The 12,549-nt window shown below is 39.4% G+C and overlaps 1 protein-coding gene across 3 annotated transcripts in view; it reads right to left on the bottom strand.

Annotated features, from left to right (window-relative positions):
- Positions 1-11,364, bottom strand: part of Ednrb (endothelin receptor type B) — a 46,511-nt gene extending 35,147 nt beyond the window's left edge. Inside the window, exons 1-2 of one of the 3 annotated variants that reach the window (XM_071611406.1) lie at positions 11,163-11,364; positions 9,830-10,673 (exon numbers count right to left, since the gene is read on the bottom strand). In XM_071611406.1, coding sequence (XP_071467507.1) covers positions 9,830-10,315 — 486 coding nt within the window. In that variant the 5' untranslated portion in view covers positions 10,316-10,673; positions 11,163-11,364. The remainder of the gene's footprint in view (positions 1-9,829; positions 10,674-11,162) is intronic. The other 2 variants (XM_027941581.2, XM_071611405.1) reach the window with 2 other exon arrangements.
- Positions 11,365-12,549: the final 1,185 nt, after the last annotated feature.

Here is a 12,549-nt window from a genome sequence, read left to right as displayed (position 1 = left end):
CCTGATACCCTATGACAGAAAACATGCCCACTATGATGATGCTCATCTTTGTCACTGAAATGCCACTAGCAAGACAGTCTCTGTGCATGGCTTTGGAATTTATTTAAATGCAAAGACATCAACTTCTTATTTAATAAAAAACAAAGTCTTAGTCATGGGAAAGCTGTGAAGTTTGGTAAGAAAATCATTCTCACCCAAGATGCCATCTTTTAATATTTGGTGAGGGAATGTTCTTACAGATTTTTTATGATTCCTGGACATTCACTCTTTCACCATTCACTAGAAAAAAAAATAACAGTAGTCAACATCTATAATTTCAAATCGAATAAGACAACTTCCCCCTCTGCAGAGGAAATTGATTTGCTTTATTGCAAGAGGAAGCAACTTCAAACCCAGCGTTAACACATTTCTTAGTCCCTATTTTTAGTTTTTTCTTTGGACTTTATCCCATTAACTAGATAACTTAAGGGCAAGGTCTGAATGCCAAAGACAAATCAAACATGTAAACAAAAAAGTCAGTCCCAAGCTAGGGGACAGCTCTGTGGTGAGTGCATGCTTAGCATGCATTAGGCCCTGGGTTCAATCCCCAGCACCAAAAAAGAAAAAAGTCAGTCTTACCACTAAAAGGAAATTGGAGTTCACTATCCTTTCCCATGAGTTAAATTTTTAGGTTCTGATTAAAATTAAGTTTGAAAAATCTGTCACCTAATATTTAACAAATGTGAACCAGTTAGCAGATTCTCCTGCAACTGACACTGATTTTCACATCATGCTGTCCGATCTAACTCAATAGATTTGTTAGCATTAGGTCCTCCTGGCAGTGCATGTTCCCATGACAAAGTGGTAGCTTATGTTAGTCCTGCTCCCTTTTCCCCTCAGGCTTATATTGTTCCCTAGCACCTTTCTTTTGGATGATAAAAACAAACAAATAAATAAACATAGTGGTTCTAAGGTTCCTATTTGAGGCTAGCCACCATTTCATAACTTTACTTTGGGATGACCAAGAAAGAAAAAAGGAGAATTTAAATAAATTACTTTTATATTACATCATAAAATTATTCTTATGTGACATAGTTTTAAATTTTTTTCTAAAAGGATAAGAACATGAATAGGAAATATCATTCCTTTAAAGATATTGTAAAAATACGAAATCTCTCCAACTGAAAGATTTACATTTTCATTTCTCCTTTAATTAAAAATTACATTCCTAACAATTTTTTTTTTTTAAATCTGTTAATACATACCCTGTTCATGCCAAAAGTAATTAAGCTCCCACAGGAAACTCTAATCGTCTTGCGCTAGTAAATGTTCACTTGCCTCATTAACCAAACATACCACTTGCTTTTTCTAATCTTTAAATTTGAGAGTATATACTGAGCTTTAACTGTTTCAGAATATTCTACAGATTTATAATGCCTAGCACAGTACCTGGCACACAGAGGCACACTGAGTGCTTTTTGAGTAAAAATGAATGAATGAGTGAATGAATGAATGAATGCATTTGAGCACAAGGCATAACCAATGGTAAACATTTGTCAGAAGCCTTTTAATCTCATTTTCTAAATATATTCTTTGGAGAAATGCGGTGACTGTGCATTAGCTTTTTGTATTTTCTAATCCAGGTGGATGATCAGGTCTTCCTGACATGCAGAGACAGGAATCTCGGATCAGGGCTTGAGGGCAGGCTGTACTCTTGTTGGACTTCTGTCCTTCCCAGCAGGCAGGAAAAGGTGAAAGACAAAAATTCATCCCCCACTCTCTTTCCTACTCGAACTTGTCAAGGAAATGACTGATACTAAACAGATCCTACTGTTTCTCACCATCTAATGTGACTTGGTGAGGAACTTCTGTCCCTGGGGAACTGTAAGTGTGATGAAGATGGCTGCTATAAACATGGACACTGTAAGAGATGACAATTTAGAGGGTGGGTGAGCGGCTCATCAAGGAGGATACTGGTCTGTTCCATCTTGTGATGAATTGTTAGCAGCATTTGTTTCAATAGACCCATTACAGAAGTGTTTTTACAAAGAGTCGGAAGAGGAAAATAATGGAGTGCTTGCACATCACAGCCTGGGAAAGGGTGTATTCTCTTTTTATCTAGGTTTCCTATAGCAGATAAGTTTTTCAGTGTTTGAATAAGATAGGGCATCCCCATTCAAGGATTTCCATGTCAGAACTCTTTTTTTTTTTTTTTAATTCATACATAGAGAGAATTCAAAGTAAGCTACAGTCAAGTGTATAGAAAATTTTTTTTGACATTCATTGTATTCATGCCCTCGGGGGAAAAATATAAATTACAAGTTCTACTCTGTGAACATCAAAATGCACTTAATCACTCAAAGATTGTGATATGTGGGTTAGAAATATGTGGGTCAGAAATAATGTCAACCTATTCCCCAGGGCTCCATTTAAATAGGTCATGATGTATTCAGTACCCCCTGGAGTTGTGCCAGGCAGAGTTCCTGGGGAGTTTCTTTCATAACACCCATAAAACATAGGGTGCTCCATTGCTCTGGAAAGATTCCTATGACTTACTGAAATAGAACAATGGTTTTATGTTGATGAATTAAAGTTCTTCTAACAAAACCTCGCAGAGAAGCAGAGACAGAAAAGATATTTTGAATATATTTCTTAAGAGAAATTGAAGTTTACCTCAAATATATTTCTCTACAAGTATCACAGTAAAATTTATTTCTAAGTCTGTAATAGACCAGTAAGAAACTGGATTGCTACTCCCCTATTATCTGAACTTAAAAATATACCCACAGTTTAAGCTTAAAAACTGTCATTGAGCCAGGTGTGGTAGCTCACAACTGTAATCCCAGAGGCTCAGCAGGCTGAGGCAGGAGGATCAGGAGTTCAAAGCTAGCCTCAGCAATTTAGCAAGGCCCTTAGCAACCTAGTAAGACCTGATGTCAAAACCAAATGTAAAAAGGGGGTGGGGGATGTGGCTCAGAGGGTTCAGTTTTCAGTACCCAAAACAAACAAACAAAAACCCAACAACTTTCATTGACACATTGTATATCTTGAAAAGATCCAACAAAGCCATTAGATTCATTTATCTGAGGTAGATCTTTCAAGATCAGGGGACACCTGAAGAAACTAGAGAATGAGAAACCTATGGCCGTGGAATAAGATTCTCCAACTGAATGAATTGAAAAATCTTCATTAAGTAATTTCTCATGCGGTACTTAGACCTATTTCTGTCTGTGGAATATGTTAATGAACATTGATCAGCTTAGTATCAGAAGATGTCTGTTTACTATGGAATTTTAAAACTCTTAAAATAGTTTGTAAACACCAAGTGATGTGTACAATGTAAACAACCCAAGAACAGTTTTCCTCCTTTCATGAAACTGCAAGAGAAGTACAGACGGGAAACCCATCCAAAAGCATGAGTACGGTTTGGAGCCTCAAAGAGGAGAATTGCTAGGAAAATTCTTCAGTCAGCTTTGATAATAAATTCATGAAAAATGATCTTTATATCCTCTTCTTCTGTTCTCTCTCTCTTCCTGTCCCCACTCCTCTACCCGCTTCCTGCCTTTTACCACCACATCTCGTCCATTTTCTTATTCTTTTATATTTTCATTAGAGGGTCTATAGATAAAGAGAAATAACTCTAATACAAAATCATTGGGAACAAAATTAGACAAGTTGTTGGCCAAGGTATACCCATGCCCACACTGAGCTTTCTCCCAAACATAACCAACCTCTTCTTTGAAAACTTCGGAAAGAAACTGTTTCACATCATAAATTACATCGCATATCTTATTTCAGCTCAGGCTTTATCTGTTAACACCCATGAAAGCACTTAATCACTTATTAACATTTGACATGTTTCTCTAAAAATAATCAACTATAGCATATGAGCCACACAGAGAACCTTATATGGTTTTCTTTGTGAGATGAAGAACATGGCTGCCTGGTCTTGAGACAACAGAGTCTTGGCCATGTTGTCCGTTTGTACAACTATGGAAATATCTACAATCTTGAACAACTCACTTTAAGTGAGCAAAGAAAAAAAAAATGTAAATGCTTTGATAGGTAAGTCTTGCACTATTGAAAGAAAACATTACCTTGACATTTTTAGAGACTTGGATTTATGGAGTGATCAAAGGCAAACACAACAAATTCCATAGAGTCAACCTAAGGAAACTTTCATTGCCCAGGATCCAATGTTTGCTAACTCCTTGTCACAGGAATGTATGGCTAACATACAAAACAGTGCATTGGAAGCATGAAGTCTGGAGTTTTCGTGTTATTTGAATTCTGCTATTGATCTGTTATTTGGTCATGACTAACATACCCTCATACAGACGGGACCAAGCTTTCCCCCTGTTTTCTTTTGAATGTTTGTGAAAGTATGAGTAGAAAAAGTCCATAGAGTTATATGTTGTATATAACATAATTTTTTTTTCACAAGCATTAATCTGTTATTGACTATTCTAGGTACTATGTTGGATGGGTGTTGGGAGTATTTATTTGTTATTCCAGGTCATCTAGAGCTAATAGTCTTATTCTTAACACATTTTAACAAACAGATAATATTTTGTGTTTACTTAGTGCCTCTTAATTTTTTTTTGCTATAAATAAGTAAATCTCAAAAGATATATAGTTTCCATTTTTGGCATAAAATGCTTCTGCCATTAAGATATCTTTAAATGTCACTAAAATATCTTAGTTATTTGACTAATTTTATAATATTATTAAATTAGAAGAAATTAGACTCCTTCCCTAATGATACTTGTGTTTCTTTTTATTTCTGCATATGCATTTACTGCAGTTTATTGATGAGAAAATTATAACTTCAACAGTTAAATTTGATGGTGTTTCATCAACTTCTCCTTCTAACTATGAAACTGTTTAATTATGAACAAACTTGTTAAGTACTAGAAGTAGTCTAAGACAGGATGAGAAAGATGAATTTGATGAGAAATTCTGGCACAAAATATCTGATTACCTGCCAGGGTCACTTCATTGAAAACTCATTTGTGGGCTCAGTGAAGCAATTCCACTTTTGACATGCCAGCATTTTAATGTTATATATATTCCATCGTATCTAGTTAAACGTTAAAGATCAGCAACTTGGCCTTTCAGAACTATGAAGGCGACCTCCTTACCTCTTCGGGCGGCCTGCAAAGTCTTAACAGCAAAACCATCTAAGAGTACTCCAATGAGTCACGAGGCTGTTTTAGCTTTTCACCGGCATTGCATACCTGATTACATTTGGATTCTTACCAAGCTAGTTAATGCAATACTGATAGCTGCCTTATTAGTTTACAGATTATTTTTCAAATTCAATTTGCTTACACATAAAAGAATCTACATTTGAGAATTATATTGACTCAATTATCCATATAAATATAGTGTAAGGAGAGTTACATTGATAAATAAAATCCAGAAATAATTTAAGAACTCATTATTTGCTCAAGAATTTTAAATTTCTTTCCAACCTGCAACCAAGTCATTTTAAATATCGCTGCTAAAGCAAACTAAGCAACAACATAAAAATTGTCCCAAATACACTCAGTACACAAGTGTACTCAGCTCTTTTGCTTTCTTCATAGCTTTTTGACCTCTGAGTGACCACAGTTTAGTAGTCAGATAACAGGTTTTAAGTGGAACAAACATCTAGATGACCCTACTCATTTTAGCACATGTAAGAAGAACACAGTGAGAAGCTTGTGAACAAGGAGAGAGTCACCCCTGCATTAGATAGTTAAACACTAACCACTGGTGTATAAAGACCTCGTAAATACTGGAAATCAATGAAGAATCATAGACATTTTAGAAACAGATATTAATAATATACATACATTTATGTGGAGAGGTTATATAAAATAATGACTAGTACTAAGAGTATAATAACTTTGGAATGCAATGTGTCAGTATCTATCAAAATCACAACTGCATACAACCTCTGAATTGGTAATTCCACTTTTAGAAATTTACCCTCTATAAGTAGTCATCTATGTGTGCAAAGCTATATGTACAAACATGTTATTTGTAGTTATATTTGTAATAACAACAGCTAAAAATAATTAAAAAATCAGTTTCCATTCTTATTCAGACACACACACACATTCTAATAACATTTATCATTTGATATCTATATGCCAGGCCCCATGCCAAGTGATATTCATCTATCTACTTATGTATCTGTACATTCATATAACATTGAATATTTCATGTATGTATGGGTGTATACACACATATCTATATTTACTTTGAAATATCTACTTTGGATGTGTGAATTTTCCATTTTCATCTGGATTGTGTTGTGCAATATAGGCACAGCCTTATGTGTACTCATGTGATGGGTAAATGAGGCTTATGATTTTCAGCATGTTCACTAGAGTATTTGAAGTGCTTCAATAGCCACAATTTGCTCAGTGTCCTTAGACTCTCCCTGATCTTCAATACAGGATTGCCTGGCACAGGAGGCTGGAGAGTGGGCTGACTCTACCTGAACATTTCTAGGGACCCAGCTCCTGTAGGGAGGCCAGGCAGGGCAGGGCAGTCATGTCTCCCAAGGTTGTCAGCTCCTCATAGCAGCACCCCTGTGAGAAGTCCTGCTCCATTTTATAGCTGCATCAAGGATTGTGGCTTCCAGCAAAAGCTGACATTCTCTGGCTTGTAAATTTCTTGAACACTATAATTACTGAACTTCAGATTAGTATTAAACAATTATGCAATCCAATAAATTTAATCAACACTAAATAAATTAAATCAGCAGACATTTTTGCACCCACAGAATGTATCAACAAAAGCTATGGGGGACTCTATGAACTTGCAGAAACTGTGTAAGTTGGATTCTCAGAGAGAACTATAGCACTGCATTACCCCCTCCGACTAAATTAGAAATTACTTGCTCAGAGATTCAAGTTGCCCACTTTGAGATACATTTCAATGACATTCATAATTCACTTAAATTAGAAATGATTCTCTTTAGAAATTATTATACCTGACTACTCTGAAATTCTAAATGCGTTTTAAAAGAACTTACAGTAGTGCCACAATTATTTACAGGAATAGATGACTTTTAACTGGTCCTGGGTTAAGCATTTTGTGGAATAAAGTCTTTAGAGTAACATCCACTGATATTATTGTTATTATACACTACAGACTATCTGAAAGGGATTTCAAGAGATAGAAATCCTCAAACAAATTAAATTAATCCTAGTACTTGTTTACCAAGTATCCTACTTGCCACATGTCACATAATTCCACTAATATACTCAGATGAAGTCCTAACAATGCTCATTGGAAGCCATGCTCTGCCTGATTACACTTGGTGCAGTGGGATGGGGAGGACCACAGGTTCTAGGGCCAGATGGCCTGGGTTCATACCCAGTTTAATCACTTTTTAGTGCTGTGACATCAGGCAAGTTACTTCACCTCTCTGATATGTAGTTTCCATTGTTCTGAAACAGGGGTGATAATAATACCTTTTCCATAAAGTTGTTGCAGTGATTTAATGAAAAAAAAAAAAACACATAATGAGTGTTAACCATCATTGGATTAAGCCTTAAGTTAAACCAAAGGCAACAATGTAGGTTGGTTCCATGTTATTCAAACTTAGCAATGGGACCTAATTTATGTAATGGATTTGTTTCTGCCCAATGTAGAGAGCTAGTTGGTTAGATATGTAATGACTCATTAGTTTATTTAAAAAGTGAAAACACAATTTTGACAGACTGGATGGCTTCAGGGAAAAGGATGTAACTGCCTAGGGAAGGAGTAAAGGAATTTGAAATGAAAGGAAACCTAGGTGCTTAGTCAGATAATAATTTCCCCACTTAACGGAAAACACTCATTTGATCAGACAGAAAGTAAAATGGTTCTGGAAGAGCTGATTTACATCTGATCTGGAGGTAACACAACAGACAAAAACATTCTCAATCCCACCTTCCACACTGTACTTCAGCTGCTGGCTTTTTTAGGGAGGTTTCTAATGGGACTAGATGTGTGAGTTTTTAAACTAAGATCTTCCTAAACAGAACTTCCATAAAATTCTGAGCAAACCTAACAAAACTAGATTATAATCTCCCCTTTGTGAGGGATCTTGTTTCACTTTTTAATTTCTCACAATACCTTGTATTGAAAGTTTCTCTGTTCCAGTTTGATGAATTGAATTGAAATGCCTCTGCCAAATGGTGTGGTATGACTTAGACTGTGGGACTCCTTAAAGAACAAATGGGTCACTTCTTGTCCTGCTAGAGTTGTGACTACATATTAACAACTATTTTCATTGCACACTTCTCCAAAAAAAAAAACCTGTAGAGTTCATCAGAACCAGTTGCCATCAAGGATTTTGGGATTTCTTCAATTTATCCCCTGTTTCCTAAAGCATTTCCCTCCAGATCCTGAATCATAACCTGAGTCTCATCTCTAAATCTCAGAAATGTGTGGAATTCTTTTAAAATATGGCTATTAGGGTTAGGATTTCCATTCATGAAGGGAAATGTATAAGTCTGCCTTATGGTAACCATTTCTACCACAGAGGTCAGAGTATCCCTTACAGCAAGTCCCAGCCCTATAGTCCATTTTTCTGTCTTGTACTGAGGCTAGGGGTGGCCTTTGGCAATTTCAGAAAGTGCATTCTCATTTCCTTACACTTTGGTTGTGCTTTTATATAGAACTTCTATTGCTGCTGGTGATGAGAAGGTTGAGTTTTAGATATCTGCATAGCTCTTTACAATTTTCCATCTTTTTTCACTGGTTCTCTTATCACCACAGATCCATAGAAGGGGGCACTAGCAGCCTTATCATAGAGTTGTGGGAACTGAGACCAGAGGTGTTGGGATGCGTCCAGAGTTCCAAAACACCCTGGAGTCAAACAGTATGGGTGCATATGTTCTGCCTGGTTCTTTAAGCCTGTTTCCTTTGATATGTGTGTGGTAATCACACAGCAATATTAACTACTGAAACCATTGTAGACTTTAAGTGCTTCTTGGTCCCTGAAATAATCAACAGGGTACAGTCATATGTCTTGTACTTTGGAACCTCACAAATTTTGGCCTGATCTTCTGGCTCATTGTGAGACTTTCAACATCCTATCATTCATCTGTAAAATGGTGGAAATATCTACTTGAGGGCTGCAGGAAGGAGTCTGGGAAGTAACATATCTAACCCAGATATGTTGTGACCATTCAACTAAGAGCCACTTGCAACAGATGAAGTTTTTCCAACTCACCTGCCTGGGCTTCTTTCTTCTTGGCCCTCTGTTTCCTAAAAACCTACTTCAGCTCCCTCACTTTCAGGGTCCTCAGAAACAATGGTTCCCAAAGTTAATATGCATATGAATCACCAGAGCACATTATGATGCAGAATCTGATGAAGTCTGGGGTAGATTTGCATTTCTAACAAACTGTCAGGTAATGTCAACTGCCAGTTTGTGTACTACACTTTTGAGCAGAGAGGATATACCCAGATAACTGGAGTTCAGAACTAGTGGTTTTCAAACTTTACAGTTTAACATAATCACATAGACAGCTTTTAAAAATACAATCATTCTGCTCCACCCCAGAGTTTCTGATTTGATAGGTTTGGGGTGAGTAGAAAAAAAAATCTTCTTTTCTAATAAGTTTCCAATGATAGTAATGCTGATGGTCATGGGACTGACTACACTTGTCTTAATAAGTTTAGCAGAAGTTTACTAGACCAGAGAGAATTTTAGACCAGAAGATAATTTGGGTCCAAAGACTACTGTTAGGTGGGGAAGAATATTCTTGAGGAATCTTTTTCTAAAGACTGTCTCATCTCCCTCTTTCCAGCTGGGACCCTCCCAGAAGCCCGCCAGGATATTAACAAGGAGCCGGTTCTTTACCTTGTAGACATTGATAGGAATGTCAATGACGATGTGCAGCAGGTCTCCCAGGGCCAGGCTGGCAATCAAGATATTGGGACCGTTTCGCATGCACTTGTTCTTGTAGATGATTCTCAACAGTGTGGAGTTCCCGATGATGCCTAGCACGAACACTAGGCAGGATACAACCGTGTTGATATATTTGAATGTCTCCTTGATTTCAATGTTTCCTTGGCATGGGGGAAGGGAGGGAGTGCGTGGCGGGGGTCCTGCCACTCTCCCTCTTTTAGGCTTCTGTGCAGGTGCTAAGGACTGTGACAGGCTGGAGTTGGAACTTCCCGACCAGGAGGTCTTAGTAGGCGGCGTCATTATCTCTCGGGTCCCCAGAAGCCACGAAGTGGCGCGGGCTGGCGGGAATCCTCTCTCCTCTCCCCTGACCCCCGCTACGCCGCAGGCAAGAACCAGCGCCATCAGGGCGCATCCGCACAGGCTTGGCGGCGTCAGCATGCCGCTGGCTTCAGTGGGCGTCCGGTGACCGCTGTGCTGCTTTTAGTCTGGATTCCGGCAGGGGAATTAAGACAGGACACTAGGATCAGCTACCACAAGTCCAACTCTGCGAACGCTAGCGCAGAGCTCAGAAGCGTCTCCACTACCCGCGCGCGCAAAAGTAACTTAAGTTTGCGCGCCAGTGGGGAACTTTGGCTAGCGTCACCCGCCCGGGCGAGTTGATTCTCCTTCCCGACTCCTCTTCCAGTGTTATTTCCTAAGTCCGGCCAAGGGGTAAATCACTGGCAGTGGGGCGGGGCATTCTGGAAGGGGTGTGACGGGGAGGGAAGGATGTGTGTCCCAAGCAAAGCTTGCAGCTCTTCGATGTGCAGGGAGAAAGACAAGTATGTTTTAGTTAAACGTGGGGAATAAGGCATCAAAGCAGCATGAGGCCAAGGGCATATGCTATTTGCCACATTTTGCTTTGTAAGGGAACTTCAACCACCCAGCGTCTGAATTTAAAGACACCTCTGGGCGTGCGAAAAGCCGCTACTCCCTGGTGGACTGCAAAAAGGTTACCCCTGGCACCGCCCTGGAATGCTTCTGTGGACTAAGAAAAATCTGAGACTTCTCAGCTCAGTCCAATTTAGGGGGATATCCGCTTTGAATTGGAAAGTTCTGCCTCTTCCAAGTGGCTTCCAGCACCCCACTTACTCGCCTTTACCCTAACCTCATTTTAATTTGCTGTATCTATAAGTTATGTGGATCTAGTTACTTAACCGCGCCCCCCAAACCAGTTAACCAAGCTGAAGCCCCAGAACAAGATCCAGTCACTGATATTAATTAGACGCTAAGCCAGAACGTTTACCTTGAAGATCCGACGCCCCAGGTTCATCCCAGACCTCGTTGCCCAGACGCAGAAGGGCCGCGCTCAGCTCGCAGCTAGGTTCCAGCCGGTTCCCGGAGGAGACCACGCCTCCCTGTACTGCAGGCGGGCCTGGTTCTGACGAAACGTGGAGAGAATGCCAGACTCTGTCGCTTCCACAGCTCGCTAAGGGTCTCTATTGTCCCCAGACAAGTACTTTTATTCATTCGTCTCTTCCCCATCCATCACCGCAGACTCCTCCCGCGCCTTCCGACCGCGCGGCAACCTTTCCCCTTGGGCGATGCCTGGACAGCATCAGCGGGAGCTGCTGGCTGGAGAGGGCAGTCCTCGGCCAGAGACGCATTCTAAAAGGCTGTTTATTTGTCATAGTTCTGAGTTCTTCCAAAGAAGAACTAAATCACGAGCAAGTAATCACGTACGCGTGATTCTCTGGGACTCCAGACTAGAAGGAGCTTCTGCATTAAACGTGTTAACCTGGACTTTAAATGCCGAGTTGAGTTTTCTTTCAGATAAATGTCCCGCGGTCATATTAAGGCCTGGTTGGTTTAGGGGTACTACTTTTCGCGGTGTTTTTGTTTTATCCTTAAGTTTCAAGTCCACAGACGCCACAACACGGAAGAGAGCGATCCTTTCTTCCCAGGCCCTCATTACACCAGAAAAGGCTCTCTCTTTTTGTTTAGCACAATTCTTTCTCTCTGAAGTCCTGAAGTGTCACTGCCAGGCCGTTTCAGGGATTTTGATATTGCACCTGTGACGGATCTGATACATACAGGAGATATGAAAATTATCAGAAAGCTATCATGCAAATTCAACATAGTATTTATTTACCAGGCAGAGCAATAAAATGGATTCTGCCTGCCATCCTTATGCTCCATTTTTATGGCACAGAGGGAAATAATAGTGACTGACAGATCTGCCCAATCCTGTCTAAAATTCAGGCTGTGAGGTGCAGTGGATGATACTCCTTTGTTCTCAACAAAGTCCTTGCAGAATCTGTGAAATTTCAGGCCCCAAAGGAACCCTTCCATGTAGCAGTTTGGCCCAGAGACTAGGTGGCTTGTTCTTGGCTTCCTAGCTAAGTAATGGAATGAGTGGAAGAAGAATCTTGGATTTGGGGCTCTTGTGAAATGCTTTATGCGAAACTAGAAGTAGAAAATCAATTTCTACTTTAAAAGGTGAACTTTCAGTGTGAAATATGGTTAAGAACATGATTAGAGTAAGGTGGAAGGAATGAGAAATATGGTCTGGGGTTGTGAGTAGTAATTCCAAATCTGGCTGCTTTGAGCACAGCCCTTATCCTCCTTGTCTCAGTAAAAACAAGGTCAACATTCGGTTGTTTCATACCAGAGCCCAGCAGCAATATACAGCC

The sequence above is a fragment of the Marmota flaviventris genome, chromosome 4 (genome assembly GCF_047511675.1).
Source record: "Marmota flaviventris isolate mMarFla1 chromosome 4, mMarFla1.hap1, whole genome shotgun sequence".
In the NCBI taxonomy this organism is placed as follows: Eukaryota; Metazoa; Chordata; class Mammalia; order Rodentia; family Sciuridae; genus Marmota; species Marmota flaviventris.
This window is presented reverse-complemented; position numbering and strand designations above follow the sequence as displayed.